Below are 18,668 nucleotides of genomic sequence, written 5' to 3' on the forward strand. Positions count from 1 at the left end.
AATAGTTTGTATAGTATTGGGATTAGTTGTTCTTTGACTGTTTGATAGAATCCATTGTGAATCCATCAGTCCTTGGGTCCACTCTGATCTTTTAGAGAAGAGCTAGGTAGGAAGCCTCTGGAAGTGTTGGCTCAGGCATCTTATGTAGCTTCTCCTAAGATCTATCTGGAAGTAGAGTAATTAATTTTCAGCAGTTGGTCTTCTCAGCTACAACAAAAAAGGGACATGTAAACCCATATCTAGATTATTTCAGATTTCTCCCATGACACCATTATTGTTCTTTCTTTCATAAAATTAGTTTGTAATTACAGGACATCTTGTCTAGGCTATATGTCCCTAGTGAGAGATCTTCTTGACAATAAGGGGCCATTTGATTTTTGTCTTTGCATCCTGAGTGCTTAGTGTGATTAGCACACAGGAACTGTTCAAGAAACACTTGATGAACTGAAATGCCAAAGGAAAAATTTTTCAATATAACTCAATGAACTTTTAAGTACTTATCATGGTATGTGCCTAAGATTGTATAAATTCACCGTAATTTATAGATATACTAGTGCTTGGGATAAACAAAGTGGTATTTGGGATACAAGTGGCCCCAGTTTTTAAAGCTTAAAATATTAAAACAAATTTGAATGCATGGGGGAGTAAAATAAGAGCAACTGGTGAGATTTAGATAGTCAAAATACTCTAGCAATTTGGGAAGTAAAACTAGACCAAGTTACACAATGATTACAGTGATGAATTCAATGACAAATTACAATCCCAGAAGAACTGATGATAAAGCACACTTCTTACTTCTTTGCAGAACGAAGTACACAACATCCATTGAGGTGCAGAGGTATATATATATATATACACAGAGGTGTAGAATGAAACCTATATTTTCAGATATGACAAAGGTATTATTGATTTGCTTTGTTAGATTATTCTTACCTGTTATAAGGAAGTGTTTCTATTTGGTGGTGGAAGGGTGAAGTTGATAGGTAGTAATAATGATGTATTTTTAGGCCAATGAAACATTACATACACAGAAGTGATGAGGTTTGAAAGGGGATATAGAAAAGGAGGGCAGTTTTGTTATTTTCATGTTAAATTTATAACATTGATATTTAATATTTTAAAATTCAAAACAGTAGCCAATATATGTTGTTTTATATAAAATCCTCTTTTCTGATATATATATATATATTGAAAGGGGCAGGGGCATTTTAATGGAGGAAAAAATATGAATAGAACATCAAAGAAAGGGATTTAAATTGATAGAAGTGGAAGTTTGGAATGGTGTATGGCAGGGTGTCACTGGGGAACAAAGTACCTTGAACAAATAGGAGGGAGACAAGGTGAGAGAATTACAGGAAGAATTGTTCAGTGTGGCTTATAGGTAGATCGTGTGAAAAAAAGGAGTAGTATAAGAAAATCTAGAACCAAGATCTTGGAGGTCAAGTCTATTGCACTGGTTTTACAGATGAAAATGACTTTGTGTGCCCAGTCACACTTTAGTAAGATAGAAGCTAGATTGTACAAGGTCATGAATGCCAATTAGAAGGCAAAGAGTATAGAGCACAAGTGTTTATTATTATTTTTTTAATTGTAGAGCATTGGGAAAATAACTCAGATAATGGCAGAAACACCGGGAGATTGGCTAGATTGTTCAACCCATACCAGAGAAGTCCCTGGCTCCTCAGTTCAAGTATTACAGCAGGCACAAATGGAGGTGAGACCGAAACCTTCTGGAGTTGCACTCTCTGGGGAAGGGCTGGAGGTCCCAATACAGCGATCAGCACAGAACTCTGGAGATCCAGAGGATCCGGGGGTTGCGTACCTTAGGTGGGGCGCGCGCCCCTCACGCAGCTTTAGCTCCAAAGCCTCCTGGGTCTGGCTCAGGGGAGCACGCGCCTCCCAGTCGGTCAAATCGCGGGGGAAACGAAAACGAGGCCAAAGCCCGGAGCCAATGAGGAACCAGATCTGGGCGGTGGTTCAGGCTCCCTCTTTCTCCTGGGGTGTGTACGGGTGTGTACGGGTGTGTACGTGCGGATGAAGGGGCAGCCTGTGGCCGAACTCCGCCTCGCAGGGCGGGGAGTGGGAAGCCGACTGACAGCCAGCCCTCCCGGTGGGTTGGCAGCAGGAGGAGAAAAGTAGGAGGGGGTGGAGAAGGAGAGCTAATAAGCGAGTGAGATGCACTGGGGTTAAGCCGTTGCTGCTGCTGCAGTTGCAGCCACCACTGGCTCAGGCGGGGGCAGAGCGCGCGCTAGGCGAACGTTCCCCGGATCCAGGGGAGGCGGGGAAGGGAGCCAGGGCGCGCGCGCAAAGGGCGCGAGGAGTCGCTGCTGGAACGGCGGCTGCTGTCCTCCCGCCCGCTGAGGGCTCAGCGCGACCTGAGGGCTCTGCACCGGTCGGTCACCGTGCCGCAGGCGCCGCCGCCGCCCTTCTCCCCTCTTCATCCCGCCTCCGCTTCTGCCGCTGCCCCCGCCCCGGCGGCGTCGCAGCAGTTGTCGGGTCTCGGGTTGCGGAGCTTCCTCTTTCTTTCCCCTGTTGCGTCCCGCGGCGGGCTCCGTCCGGGGTTCGAGGAAGATGCGGCTTTACCGGTGGCTGCTGAAGCAGCCCGTCCCAAAGCAGATCGAGCAATACTCCCGCTTCTCCCCATCGCCGCTCTCTATTAAACAGTTCTTGGACTTTGGTGAGTGAGTGCCGGTCGTGGTGGGGTGGCAGGGCCCCGGGTCTTAGTCCTGGCAGCCCCAGAACATGTCCCTCCGGGCGAGGCTTCACGGCCTGAGCTTGGGCTTGGGATGGCGTATTTTGTTTTCTCTGCTGATGGTGCGCGTGTGTGCGCGCGGTGAGGGGAATTGTGCTTCTTCCTGCGGTCTCCCCCACCCCCATCTTCCCGATACACCAGCTCGCAGCCGGTAGCATCCTTCCCTCTCTTTCCTTTGCTTGCTACCCGGCTCACCTGAGGCCTTCCCTTCCAAATAATACCGCGGAAAACCAGATCTCTCCAGGACCCTCCTTGGAAGCTTCTCCTATGATCCCAGGCTATTACGGCCATGGGCACCTGGAGAAACAGGGTAGCCACAGGTTTGTTTGTTTTTTTGTTCTCCCCCCCCCCCCCCCCCCCCGAGTTACTCACCTGTCTTCTAGTATTTCCTGGAGGTGGGTGTGGGGAATTGGAGTTTGGTGGGAGGGGGAGGGGAGGGGTGATTTGGTGATGCAGGGGAAAGGATTGGAGAATCTGAAGCCTTGGGAAACCCTAGCTGAAGGAGTGGAAAGTGCAGTCTGTGGCTCCGCGCTTTAAAAAAAGACTTTTCAAAGTTGGTCTACTAAGGGCCACCTGGGCCTGTCCTTTACTTTTTTAAGTGTTTATTTTTTCTTACATCCGCCCGATTAAAAAAATTGGATTGGAGAGAGACAGAAATAAAAGTCTTGCAACAGATATGGATCAAACAAAACAATTTCCCACATTCCGCTGTTCATTGGTTTCATTCCTGCCGACTTGTGATCCCAATTGGGTTTTTTTTTTTTGTTTGTTTGTTTTGTTTTGTTTTTTGACAAAGCTAGATACTGGAGTGGTTTGCCATTTCCTTTGCTCAGTTTACAGATGAGGAAAGAGTGACTTGCCCAGAGTCATACAGCCAGTAAGTGTCCGAAGCTGGATTTGACATGAGGTCTTCCAGACTAGCTTGCCTTTCATATTGGTCATGACCAAAAAATTATTGCTTTGAATGAATTGATGTGCTATAAATGAAATGATTGCTTCCTTTAAATTTTTTTTTTTAACCCTCAGTTTTTATCTGGGTATTGGTTCCAAGGCGGAAGAATGGAAGAGCTAGGCAGTGGGGGTTAAGTGACTTGTCTAAAGTCACAGAGCTGGGAAGTGTTTGAGGCTAGATTTGAACTCCAGACTTCCTACCTCTGAGAAACCTAGCTGCTCCCTCCTTTATGCGAAAGGTGACTTCATTTTTGCATAGAAATTTCTTCAAATTTCCAGGCACAGATTTAATGAATCATGTAATAGTGCTTTTCTAGGTTTTGAGGACTGCTTTTTAGCTAGTTAAATGTCTGTAATGGGGAAGTGTGTCTTCTCAAACTTGTATTCTAGTTTAACAATGGATCCTCCAAATTAAAAAAAAATATTAAAACCTGGAATAAATACTATAGAGAAGTCATATGTTTAACAGGAAGATTTGGACATCAGTGAAAAACTTAAGTTCTCACAAAAACCTATTTGTTGAGCCTTTAATTTTTTATAGTTCTGACTACTTTCTTTATATCCATCTTTAAAGGATTTCCTTGAGACTGGTGGCCCGGCTACTTCCACCCCACCTACCTTTTACAGACAAAACAAAACCAAAACAAACCCCAAAGCTTGAAAAAACTTATAACTAAGGGCTTGAAGTATTTACTAACAAATCTAGGAATAGATTGCAATACTTGCATCTGATGGGGAAAGTACTATATTTTTCCAAGTCAGTGCTGTTTTCAGTTTGGTAGGAAAGTTTTTGATCCAGCTTCAAAATTTTAAAATGTGTTATTATGTAAGCCTTTGACTTAATTAATCCAATGCCGCTTATACTCCTAAGAAAGTGAAACTAAAGCATTGAGCAAGGTAGCAAAATGAAACTAAGCTTTACAGAAAAAAGACAAAATCTGTTAAGTGAGTTTTACCATTGGATGTATGACTTATTTAAATAAGTCTCTCATTGGCAATGTTAGTTTATCATCACTACGATAATGACTGAGAGGTAAAACAGATCTGTTTATAAAGCAAGGTTAGAGTAAGGAGAGAATTTGTTAAAAAAGGGGGGGGGGGAGTGAGGCAGCTAGGTGGCTCAGTGGAAAAGCTAGGCCTGGGTTTAAATTTGACCTCAGGCACTTCCTACCTGAATGAACTTGGGCAAGTCATTTACCCTCCACTGGCTAATCCTTATTGCTCTTCTACCTTGGAACCAATACATAGTTTTGATTCCAAGACAGAAGGTTAGGGTTTAAAAAAAATAACCTCAGGGTGTAGATCAAATATTTCAAAAGAAATTAAATTGTGAGAGGAAGTTATAAGTTTGATCAGCTTGACCTGTAGTCAATTGTTCTTCACAACTTTACTCCCCAGTGGCTTACAGTATTTTTTTCAGTGTCTTCCTTAGCGACGACCTGTTGGAATTTTAGAGTTCTGAGGAAGATCTTTGTTTCACACTAGAGATAAAATGTCACTGTTACTATAAATAAACATTTTCCCATCTTTAATTTGTGGTTTGGGAGGAGATTTTGAGAATACCAACCTTTCATTATGGCAAGCAGAGACAGGTTATTTAACAACATAAAAGAGCAAAAGGAACTGAGAAAGGCCTAACTTTGTTTCTTTTTCTCTCAAAGTGGAAATAACAGCATTAAAAATTTTGAAGATTCATCACTTAATCATGTCTATAGAAAACTAGTTTTTAGATGTCATGATAGCTCTTTTATTTGAGCACAAAAACCACAAGACAGACATATATGTAAATTGTCAAATATTAGGTCAGATGTGGGAAAGTTGAAGGACTTCATCAGGTAGAATCGTAGGATTTCATATTCAGAAGAGACCTTGGAGATTCTCCTGACCAAAAAATATTCCTTCTATGTTTCTCATAAATAGTCATCCAACCAACACTTAAGTGATTGAAATGGAGCTTAAGCTACCTCTGCAGACAGCCCATTCAGCTTTTGCTATAGCTGTTATAGCTAGGAAATTTAATAATCAGCCAAAGTCATCTTCTTCAAGTTACTATCATTGCTGCTAACTCTTCCCTCTGGGGCTAAGCAGTATAAGTCTAATCCCTCTTACTACATCCACATGGTTGCCCTTCAAATATTTTAAGATGGCTCTTATGTTTCCTCTTTAGCTTCTTCAGGTTCTTTCAATTGATTCTTCTGTGTCATGGCCTCTGCTCCCCAAACCAGCCTTTCTATTGTCCTCTGAATGTGCTTCAGCTTTTAGTGTCCTCCTTAAGTGGCACCCACAACCTGTATCCATTATTTCAAATGCTGACTAAGGCAGAGAAGAGGAAGCTATCACTTCCCTTATTTTAGACACTTGTAGCTCTCATTCAGCTCAGTATAGCATTTGACATATTGGTTATCTTGTCACACCATTGACTCATTTTTAGCTTGAAGTCCATTGAAGACCTAAGATTTTTTTTTTTCCACAAGAACTATTGACCATCTATCTATAGTAGCCCTCTCCTCTATTTTTGGAATTGATTTTTAAAAATCAAATTTAAAAAACCCTCAAATGTTAAACTTCACCTTTATATTAAATTTGTTCTTATTGGACTTAGCTAATCTTTTTTTTCTAAAACCCTTACCTTCCATCTTAGAATCATTACTATGTATTGGTTCCAAGGCAGAAGGGCAGTAAGGGCTTTATAGGAAAATTAGCAGGAACAAGAGCTGCTGAAAAGGCAGAAGCAGGCAGGTTCCAGAACTCTGGAGAAACAATAATCCTGTCACTTTTCCAGAAGGGTTAAGTGACTTGTTCAGGGTCACACAACTATGAAGTGTCTGAGGTCACATTTGAACCTAAGGCCTCCCATCTCTAGGCCTGACATACCAGTATCTTTTTAGGGCCTAACTTGCCATTTGCTATGCCAGCTATATCTCAAACCCACTTGTCTCTCAGTTCATTAACCATTTATTACCTAATATTGTGACTACAACTATATTATCACCACAAAAACTTCATGACTTTGAACCTTGAAGTTTTATCTGATAATAATCTCTTCATTTATTTCCCATCTGCCTTTTTCCTTCTACATTTATTCTTCATTCAGATCATGACCTTCCTTCCTTGTTCTCTCAGTTCATCATTCCTGCTGTGACCAAACTTTCCTCAGGGCATTTGACTTAGTCAGACTGAGAGACCTAAACTCAGGTCCTGCTTCAGATACTCAGCAGGTCATCTCTGCTCAGTTCATCTGCCCAAAGAGATAGTTTGACTCTTGGTCTCTAAGGTCCCTTTAAAATCTAAACTCAGGACCCTAATCTTGACTCTGTAGTTAATCAGTTCATCTGTCTACTGCCTACCTTTTTTTGCTTGTCCTTCTGCCATTCCTGTCCAGATGCAAATGCTAAGTCTCCTTGACCATCTGCCTTCTTTTCCTGCTTCCAAGCTGCTGAACTTTGTTAGAGGAAGTGATACAATTTCACCAATTAGATTCTATTCAAATTTAGTCCCACAACTCCTCTCATTTGGTTTAATACTAGTAAATAAGATTCTGTAGGGTTTTAAGATTTGCAAAGTACATCATATATGTTATCATACATGATTTTGTAACACCTTTTTGAATTTAGTCTGATAGGCATTACTATTCCAGTGTTACAGAAGAAAATATTGAGATTCCAGAAAAGTTAAGTGATATTTTCTGTGCGTAGGCAGTCTGTTATATTAACAAAAGTTTATTAGATAACTGGGTAGCTCAGTAGATAGAAATCCAGGCCTGGAAAGGGGAAGTTCTGGGTTCAAATTTGGCCTTAGACTTCTAGCTGTGTGACCCTGGGCAGGTCACTTAATCTCAATTGCTTAGCTCTTACCACTCTCCCTGGAACTGATACTTAGTATTGATTCTGAGACGGTAAAGGTTAAAAACAAAACAAAACAGAAAATGAGAGTTTATCAGAGTAGTCTTACTCTGAAATCCTAACAAAATTTTTGTCAAAAATAATTTGGAATAACGGGAAAGACAATTAGAGACTTTTTCCACCGCATGGATTAGAATTAGATAAATGTTCTTAGACAATTTCTGAGGAACAACCATAATCAGTTTTTGTTAGTAACAGTAATCAAGGTTCACTCAATTACTTAATTACTGATAGGAACAAGAAAATGTTTTGTCCAATATGGATCTAGTCCCTTACATTTATAAGAATCAAATGGCTACTTGCTTCTGTCCTTCTCATTAAAGTTGTGTTGTATAGGAGTTTGTTAAAGTTGCTTATGAGGCTGAGCTGGTTTCATTTTTGAATGGCAAAGATCCACACCTCAGGATTTGGTTGGTGGAAGTACTGTGACTTGAGTGACTGGTGTGGTGTCTTGTCAGTCCTCGAGGAGTCAAGTGGCCAAAGGTTTGACAGAATTCCTACTGCTATCTTATCCCTTTTTGATCTGTGCTGTTTACTATGATAGACGTGAAAGCAGAGCAGAACCTCTGAATTTTCCTGAATCAATATTGCATTCTTATTGAGTCACTATTTTATATTTATTTATTTTTAATTTTTAATTTATTTATTTTTATTAGTTGTTTATCTAAGTTTATGATATATTTTATATTATATATTATATAGTTAAATGAGCATTTTTCTTATTAAATATTGTTACTAAATAAGAATGTCTCACCTTCAAAACAATTCCCAATCTGTTAACTGGACAGACCTGAGTGAGGCCTGATCCAGAACAGAAATGGGGGGTGGTATTTATGAAACTCCTCAAATAAGCTTAAATGAAAACTCAAGATTTTTTTATTCTTTGATTTTTTAAGGACCTTCTCTTACTCCTTCTCTGAGGCAAATTCTGTTATCTCCATGAAACAATGTAAAATATACTTTATGCTGGGAGAGGAGAAGCAGCTCTGGCATTGAGTTCTTTATCTTAAGTGTTAGTTATCATGACAAAACTGCCTTTTGGATGTAATCATAGCATTAGGAGTCATATATGTCAGTCTTTTCTATTGTAAGTGAAGAAACTAAAGCCAAAGATGTTGTGACTTATGTAAGGCCATACAAGTAGTAAGTAGCAGAAGTTGGGTTTAAATCCAGGGGTTTTTCTACAAAGTACAGATCAAAAACCTTTCAGGTGAATGTCTAATAGTCAGGATTTATAATTATTGGCTTTCAGGGAGATAAATTATCACAAGAATCACAAGAATAATCCCACCCTCTAATTCTTGTGACCTGTGACTCAGCTTTACCTAGGAGTGAAAGAAATAGGTTTTAAGGAATAGATTTTTTGTGGAGACTCTATTGATATTGATCTAACTTTGGAGTTAGACTTTGACCTCTATTCCCTAATTCAGCTTTTTCTGTGCAACATGTGATCTTTCCACCCACCTTATTGGTCCTGCCTTCTATAAATTTAAAATAGTTGGATATCTTCAGTGATAGGTTTTGAGAGACTATTTATTTGTAAAGCTTACTTTGGAAAGCAGGAATAGCATTTTGTCTTGGAAGTCTGAGGAACTCTTTCAGCATACAATGGAGATGTTTTGTAAAAAAAAAATTAAGCTCTTCAGTTTAAATAGGTATAAAAATAGACTAAATGATATTCAGTACCAAAAAATGATAATCAGCACCTAGCAAGAAGACATGGGCTCCTTTAATTTCATTGGAAGAGGTAAGATAGCTCTACTTAAATAAGCTATTGATAAAAAAGTAGAATATGTATAGAATAAATATCAACATGGAGCTTCATTTTATTGGAAGTTTCAATATGTGTATCACCTAACATAAAGAAGAATATAAAAAGTCCCTGAAAATGCCTCATCTAACAAATATTTGATCTTCATGCCAAGCAGAGAGCTATACCAGTTTAGAATATGAACACAAATTAGTAAAATTTTAGAAAGGAGGATGTGTCCAAATTATGAAAAAAATGAGAATGATAGCTGGATTATACCAAGCACAAATATATTTGGACAATGTCCATGCTAGAAACAATACGGTTTTGATTGTATTGTGGAATTGAATCTTTACAGATTTGAAAAAAGGTCAGCATGTTGTAGTAGATAGAGCTGAATTAAGAAGAAACAAGTTCAAGTTTCATTTCTGATACAAATTGATAATGTAATCCTGGTCAAGTTACTTAACCTTTTAACCTTCCAGGCAACTTTAAATACTATGTTAGAGAATAAATGCCAGTCTACTTTGATAGAGGGAGTCCCCCACAGGGAGTTTTTTATACTGAGGAGCTCATGGGTCTGGTTCCAAAAAAAGATCTCTGAAAGAAGGGAGTATATCAAATACTTGGGTAAGATCTATACTCTGAAACTTTCCAGAGATTAGTGTGATTGACTATAAATAGATCTTGTGTAGAACATATTTTTTTTTACAATATGTAATTCCTACAATAATTTCATAGAGAAAGTAGAAATATGGATTAGTAGTTACTGATATTTTCCCTATCACCTTTTTGTGTGATACAGCCACCTCCTAAAAATGTCTGGTTTATTTTATTTTATTTATTTATTTTTTAAAAACCCTTACCTTCAGTCTTGGAATCAATTGATTGGTAAGGGCTAGTCAATGGGTGTTAAGTGACTTGTCCAGAGTCACACAGCTGGGAAGTGTCTGAGGCCACATTTGAACCTAGGACCTTCTATCTCTAGGCCTGGCTCTCAATCTACTGAGCTACTACCCAGCTGCCCCCTCTGGTTTATTTTAAAGACTCAGTTTAAGCTTCACTTTCTTTATGAGACCTTTCCCTATCACCCAGTTCCCAGTGTCCTCCCAAAATTGCCTAGTATTTTTTTGTATACTGTATAGATTAGTTTATTTATATCTTAAACTCTTACCTTTTGTTTTAGAATTAATACTGTGTATTGGTTCTAAGGCATATGAGTGGCAAGGATCAGGCAATGAGGATTAAGTGATTTGCCCAGGGTCTTATAGCTAGGAAGTGTCTGAGCCCAGATTTGAAATTAGTACCTCCTGTCTCTAGTCTTGGCTCTCAATTCACAGAGCCACCTAGCTGCCTCATGTATATAGCTATTAATAATACATATGGTCTCTCTATGGAAAGTAAGCTCCCTGAGAACAAAGACTATTTAATTTTGTCTTTGTATCCCTAGTACCTTATGATGGTGTCTAGCATGGCACAGGTGCTTAATAAGTGCTTATTGATTGATTTGTGAGAATTGAATAAACTAATTTCTGTAAAGCACTTTGCAACCCTTCAAATGCTATCTAAATGTCAGCAGAATGCCTTGGTAATTGCAGATGGACAATGAACAGATTTGAATTAGCATGAAATACAAAGACTGGACCACCATGCTTTTGATGACCCCCAAGCTTCTACCTGAAATCAGATTTTTCAGATGTCAGTTCTTTAGAAACTAAAGCCAAATAGTGACGTTTTTCCAAGGCCTTTGGAGAAATGCATAATAGTGATGTAAATAGATGGTATATTAACAGAAGCAGTGAAAAATTTATGAGCAAAAAAAATGTGAGTAGAAAAGGTAGTGATCTGGTCATGTAGCAAGGTCTAGGAATAACAAATGAATATAGCTCATATGTTGGTGCCATGTTATTTATATCAAGAGATTAGAAGGCCTCTAGCACATGGGGATTTGTAAATTTGTAAAAATGTAAATTAAAATGTACTAATGTAGTTCCAGCAAAACAGATGCATATTTCTCTACTCTCTGTAGAGAGATAAAGGAGTACTGGTGTGAAATATTGTGTAAACTGTCAAGAAGACAAAGTTCTCATGATAATTGGTTTTGGTTAACTGTATTTCTTTGTTATAAGGGAAGATTCAGTGGACAAAGAGTACATAAATTATTATGATATTTTAAAAAACTTCAAAAGATATCTAACTTTTTAAAAATGGAAAATTTGTTATTTTTAAAGTCTAATTCATATTTATACCATGTTTTACAACTTTTTAGAAAGTACATCTATAGCAATCCCAAGAAGAGATTTATGTACAATATAACTTACATTTTAGATTTTCCCAAAATTTTTGTTTTTATTTAACATAGATTATAACTTAAGAGCACCCAAAGATTATTTGAGTATGCTGTTGTTTATATCAGAGTATGCCTGGATGGTCTTTTTTTCTTCCTTTGTTGTTGTTTTTTTCTCCTACTTATGTGTAAAAACAATATTTGACATTCCTTTTTCTGATATTTTGAGTTCCCCAGTCTTCCTTGCTTTCCCTCTACAATGTACCCTTTCCTGAGAAGGCAATTTGCTCTTGGTTATACATGTGCTGTCATATAAAATATTTCCACGTTTGTTCTGTTATAGAAGAAGGCCTGTTTAAAAAACCATGAAAATAAAATGAAGAATGTCAACTTTGATCTATATTCAGACCCTATCAATTTCTTTGAAGGTAAATAGAATTTTTCATCATAAGCCCTCCAGGATTATCTTGAATCATTGTATTGCTGAGAGTAAATTTTTCACAGTTGTTCACTGTACATAATTGCTGTTGCTATGCATCAGTTCATGTAGGTCTTTGCAAGTTTTTTGATGGGGGCAGCTAGGTAGCTCAGTGGGTTGAGAGCCAGGCCTAGAGACCGGAGGTTTGGGGTTCAAATGTGGCCTCCTGACACTTCCTAGTTGTGTGACCCTGGGCAAGTCACTTAAACCCCCATTGCTTAGCCCTTACCACTCTTCCCTTAGAACCAATATATAGTATTGATTATAAGGCAGAAAGTAAAGGTTTTATATATAATTTTGAAAGCTGGCAACTGAAAGTACAAAATTTTGCAAAACATTTTATATGCCTTTTTCCTGATATTTGGCAAAAATTCCCAAGTTTGGATCTAATTATTATCCTGTTTTTAAAAAACATCACCTTATTTAAGGCAGTGTGATTTAATGAAAAGTACAATATTTTGAGTTAGGACGAGGGTTTGATTTTCTGTTGTACTACTTGCATCTTTTTTTTGACACTGGTCTAGTGATGTGACCTATAACAGTTTGCTAACTGTTAAAATAAGGAAATTGAACTAGATGTTCTTCATTCACTTTTAACACTTAAATTTTGTGATCTTTTAATTTACCTTTGCTGAGTAGAATAAGCAAAAATGGCCTGTAAACAGCCAAAAGAGATGGCAGAAAGGAAAATCCTTAACAAAAACTCATGTGCTTTACTTTTCAGAGAGCTCTTCAAATCCTAATTCATATTTTATATACTGTGTTAAGCCAGATTATCTGGTTTCTAAGCAATAATAAATAGCAAACTAAAGAAGTGTTACTCTTGGATAATGTGAGTAAATGTCAAGGATGATAATACTATTAAAAAAAAAACTTTCAAGAGCATTCTGGTGTAGCTGTAGGGTTCAACTTATTGAACTTAAGCTTGTCGGGGAAAGTAGAAAAATGACAGTCATTTGTCTTGCCTCTTATTGGCAGTTTAAGAAAAACTGATTACCAATGCAAAATAAATTGTCCTTGTAGAGGTAAACAATTAAAGGCAGAAGTGAGTAATCTTTAAGGACTATACCTTTTAGGCAGAAGAATGAGTGGCTTGTGGATTTTAAGTAATAGTACTGGTTAAAAGATTGTTGTTAATAGGACCTGGGACTGATAGGCTACAGATGGAGAACATTAAATTTTATGGTGATAAGGGCTTTTAGAGAAGAGCCAGTAGGAAGAAGAATGATATTGAGGCAATCCTTATTTGAGAAAACAGTGAGCAAGGGTGATTTTTGCCATAGAAGTTAGGTTGGTCTGACTTTCATTCCCAAGGAATTTGAGAGGTTGCAGGAGAAATTTAAATGGTAAGCTAGAGGAATTGATAGCACAGTATTAATGAGAATGTGGTTTGATTGGGTACCTCAGATTTTTTGATAGCTGCTGAGGTCCATCTGCTTGAAGTGCTTACAGAGGAATTTTTTTTGCAGGATCAGCTGAAGCAGGCAAGTGCCAGGTGAGGTCTCCTTTTTTTCTTTTTAGGTGACTAAAAATTGGTAGCTCTACATATTTGATCCTATAGAGATCATTCCCTTTGGAATGGATTATGCCCTCTCATCTTGCCTACACTCTCCCCTTTCCCCAGCTTGTACACATAGCTCCTGCCTTTTGGAGTCCCACCATAATGCTGTTGGGTATTAACCATGGCCCTTCCCTGTTGCACTCCTTACTGATACGTGCAGATGAACTAGTAGAATTTGAGTTGGGCATTAGGATAGCCCCCCAAAATTGTCTGGGTAAATAGGTCTGTCCATACAAATAAGTGCTCAAGGTAGGGTGGGAGTAGGTATCATAGGAGGTTAGGTGAATATAGCAACTTTAGGTGTGGCTTTTGAAGCAAGAAGGTGATTATTGGTCTGTCTCTTGGGGTGTTAGTATAATTGTTCTCTGTGTTTCACTACTGGGGCATCAAGAGTCCTTTTGCTCTATCTAAATTTAGGACATCTTCAAGAATCAGCATTTGAGGGATTGTTGGGATAATTAAAGGTCAACATTACTGTGAAGCTTGGAACTGTCTCACTGTATGGCACTGCATGGAACCTAGAGGCATATTGCTTGAGTCAAAGGAGAGAGTGCCAAACACACTGGCAACTACCTAATACTGGCAGCCAGGGGGCCTGCAACATCCATAAGGAGAGTTCAATTTCCTTTAGTAGGAAGACCACTGAGGGAAAGCGTTCTTAGGTAGAGGTGCATGAAGAGTGAATCATGGACTTGGGTACAGTGGAAGAGAGAAATTGGAAAAACTTGCAACAAGGCAGTAGTAGCTGGGACTGATGACCGACTGTCATTCAAATGAGAGCATTCTTATTGGAATTTGACCAGGAGAAGCAGTTGGAGGAAGGGAAGGAGACAGTACTGTTTATAGGAGAGGAATACCTCTAGGTGCTTATGGTAGCTTTTATGCTGGTTGTATAAAATGGAAGCCCTAGAATTTCCTTAACCATGCCATGTAATTGCCTAGTTAACATCAAATATCATTAGGTTAGAGATGGGATGTGATAGAGGATTCAAACCCAAGAACTGGATGAAACTATTTCTTCCCTAGTAATGGAGATGAAGGTGGCTAGAACTATATATATATATATATATATATATATATATATATATATATATACACACACACACTTCTCTCATAAACGTATATAGCTGGTGAAAAAGTGGATAGCAGTTGGAGCCTTAAATTGGATTTTTGGGTGCCTTTTTCAATTTGTTATTTGTAAAACAAATTACCCTTATTGTTCTTTTGATTGATATACTGAAACTGTGCATGAATTTCAGTGACCATTGAAATGTAAAAGACACATTCCAATGGGGCAATACTAATATTGATAATGTAGAGAATGGGATACTGAATTGTTAGTAATATTGAGGAAAATGGCTATACTTAACATTCTAATTTTTGTTTTGTACCTTAAAGTTTGCAAAGATGAATTTTGCATAATTGGAATAATAAAGTAAAAGGACTTTCTAATCTGACCAGCTGTTGTGTGTTTTTTTTTTTTTTTAAGAAAATTGGCTTGTTGATAGATCTTTTGAAAAGCAGCACTGAAGTTTCAAAAATGTCTTATTCATGATAAACTCTAATTTGTTCTCTTCCTAAGTACAAGGATTAGTCAGAAAACCTCTTCTTGGCTTTTGACTCTGAAAATCATTAAGTGATAGAAATTATGAAAGTAGCCTTAATTCTGGTGTTGGACCCCAGAAATCTTGTCAGTTTGTCATTCTGATGTCCCATCATCTGAAGAGTGATTAGTATCATCAAAATATGCACTATTTTTTAACCCTTTGATAGTGAAATGCAGTTCTACAACTTTGATTTATGGAAGACTTGAAAAGTTTTGGTGTGTATCATGTTATAGTCATGACTTGAAAGGATGATCATTTAGAAAAACCTAAAAATTTTTTTACATAATGAATTTAATGATCTATGCTTTAGTAGCAATAGTGCTATGAAGTAGGGCCATTTTACCTTGGAGGCAGCTGGATGACTTAGTCGATTGAGAGTCAGGCCTAGAGATGGGAGGTCCTAGGTTCAAATGTGGCCTCAGACACTTCCCAGCTGTGTGACCCTGGGCAAGTCACTTAACCCCCATTGCCTAGCCCTTACCACTCTTCTGCCTTGGAGCCAATACACAGTATTGACTCCAAGACGGAAGGTAAGGGTTTAAAAAATATATATATATATGTATATATATTTTACCTTTAACAAAATTAAAACTAAAATAGATGTAATCAAAAGAGATAAACAGGCATAGGTAATAAAGCATTATCAGTATTAAACCTGTATGCACCAAATGTTATAGCATTCAAATTTTAAAAGAAAAAACTTAAGAGTTATAGAAGGAAATAGACAAAACATTAATAGTGGAGGAACTTCAGTTCTCCCCTCTCAGAATTAGATAAATCTAACTAGAAAATAAATAAGAAAGAAATCAAGGAAATGAATAGAATCTTGGATTAATTAAATATGAGATGTCTAGAGAGTGGGAACAGAAAGGAGTATATGGCATTTTTACAAAAATTGACCAGATATTAGGGCACAAAAACATTATAATTAAATGTAAAACAGCATAGATATTAAATGTATCCTTTTCAGGCTATAATGCAATAAAAATTGTATTTAAGAGACCGTGGAAACACAAAATAAAAACTAAGTGGAGACTAACTAGTTTAATCTTAAAGAATGAGTATCTTACAGGACAAATCATAGAAACAATAAATAATTTCATTGAAGAGAGTGAGGAGACAACATACCAAAACCCATGTAATACAATAAGGCAGTAATTAGAGGAAAATTGATATCTTTGAATGCTTATATGAATAAAATAGAAAAAATAAAAGATAAATAAATTGGGAATGCAGTTTAAAAGACTGGAAAAAGAACAAAATAAAAATCCCCAATTGAACACCAAATTGGAAAATCCTAAAAATTAAAGGTGACATCAATAAAATTTAATGTAAGAAGACTATTGAATTAATAAATCTAAGATTTAGTTTTCTAGCATTAAATAAGGTGAATATACCACCAATAAAGTTGAAATTAAAGTAACTATGAGTTATTTTGCTCAATTACATGCTAACAAATTTAACAATGTAAGTGAAATCGAAGACTATTGAAAAATAATAAACTGCCTATGTGCTCAGAGAGGAAATAGAATATTTAAATAAACCTTCTAGAAAAAGAAATTGGGCAGGCCATGAATGAACTAAGAAAAAACTTTAGGACCAGATTGACTTACAAGTGAATTCTACCAAACATTTTTAAAGGTCAGTGAATCCTAATATTAAGTAAATTATTTGAAATAACAGGTAAAGAAGAAATTTTACCAAACTCCTTTTATGAAACAAATATGGTGCCAATACCTAAACTAGAAGAGTAAAAACAGAGAAAGAAAATTAGAAACCAATTTCATTAATGAATATGGTTGCAAAAATCCTAAATAAAATACTAGGAGATTTACAATATATCATAACGATTATAGTAGTAGTCTTCTCGGTAACTGAGGATGACAATTGTCTTTGTGCGTTTTTGTGCATAAAGACACTTGTGCATAAAGATTTAAGTGGAAAAGTCGATGCACAGAGACAGTCCCACCCTCTCGGCGTTGGAAGCCTGGGTCCATTGGCACAAAAAGTCCTTACACCTGGAGACTTCCTCAGCTGCATTGGATGGCTGTGTTGTCCTTTGTGCTCCAACATGCCCTAAGCACTCCACAGTGCTTTGCTGCGTCACCATCTCAGCCGTTGAACCTTCTTATTGGTTTCTTTCGCCTGTTCAGCCGAAGCAGTCTTCACGTGCTGGGTGAGCAAAGCCCTAGTTCACCAGGGGTCGATAACGACCCAATGGCTACCCTCACAAAGTTTAGCCAGCTTGTCGAAGCCGTTGCCCAGGGTGTGGCCGCTGCCACATGCTAGCAGCTACTAGGAGCCACAAGTGAGAGCTGGGTGTCAGGTGATGATTATACATTATGATCAAATAGGATTTATACCAGAAATGCAAGAATGGTTTGACATAAGGAAGACTCTAAACATAATCAATTGTATTAAAAACAAAAGTAATAAAATAATATGATTTTATTAATAGATGCTGAAAAAGCTTTTGAGAAAATATAACACTCATTTGTATTAAAAACTCTGAAAAGCAAAGGAATAAATAGATCTTTTTTTAAAATGATATAAAGTGTCCATCTAAAATCAGCAAGTGTTATTTGTAATAGATATAAGCTAGAAATCTTCCCAGTAAGATCATGAGTGAAACAAGGATGTCCACAATCACCAATATTATTTAACATAGTGTTAAAGATGCTAGCAATAGCAATGAGAAGAAAAGAAATTGAAGGAATGAGAATGGGCAAAGAGGTAATAAAACTCTGCAGGTGATATGTTTTTTAATTTTTATTTTATTTTTACTTTTTTGTGGAAAATCCGAGAAATTCAACTACAAAGTTAGTTGAAACTCTCAATAATTTTAGTAAATAAACTTGCATAAATCATCAATATTTTTAGGTATTACTAACTGTATCCTACAAGAAAAGATAGAGCTTCTTCATTTGAAATAACAAACAGTAGAATAAAATAACCTGGATATATACTTGCCAAAACAAGCCCAGGAACAACATGAGCATAATTATAAAACATTTTTATACAAATAAAGTCATATCTAAATATTTGGAGAAATATTTAATTGTTCATGGATGGAGAGAGCCAATATAATTAAAATAAAAACCAACTAAATTAATCTACTTATTTAGTGCTATTCCCCATTAAATCACCAAAACTTATTGTATTGAACTATAAAAAATGACAGAATTCATTTGGAAAATTAAAAAATCAAGAATATCAAAAAGACTTTACTCGCCAAGATGATGAAGTAGAAGCAGGGGAAGGTCAAACCACTGAGAATCTTCTCCAAACAACCTTAAAGTAACACTTCAAAATGAGTACTGGAGTGAAAGAACCAACAAGGGGACAGAGTGAAGCAACTTTCCTGCAGAAAATAACTTGAA

The 18,668-nt window shown here is 37.2% G+C and overlaps 1 protein-coding gene across 3 annotated transcripts in view; it reads left to right on the forward strand.

Annotated features, from left to right (window-relative positions):
- The first annotated feature begins 1,963 nt into the window (after window positions 1-1,963).
- The window catches only part of PDK3 (pyruvate dehydrogenase kinase 3), a 150,522-nt gene continuing 133,817 nt past the window's right edge, over window positions 1,964-18,668 (forward strand). Inside the window, exon 1 of one of the 3 annotated variants that reach the window (XM_007493406.3) lies at window positions 1,964-2,110. In XM_007493406.3, coding sequence (XP_007493468.2) covers window positions 2,035-2,110 — 76 coding nt within the window. In that variant the 5' untranslated portion in view covers window positions 1,964-2,034. Of the gene's footprint in view, window positions 3,073-18,668 lie in introns of all 3 variants that reach the window. The other 2 variants (XM_001362332.5, XM_007493407.3) reach the window with 2 other exon arrangements.

Source organism: Monodelphis domestica, chromosome 4 (genome assembly GCF_027887165.1).
Source record: "Monodelphis domestica isolate mMonDom1 chromosome 4, mMonDom1.pri, whole genome shotgun sequence".
Classification (NCBI taxonomy): domain Eukaryota; kingdom Metazoa; phylum Chordata; class Mammalia; order Didelphimorphia; family Didelphidae; genus Monodelphis; species Monodelphis domestica.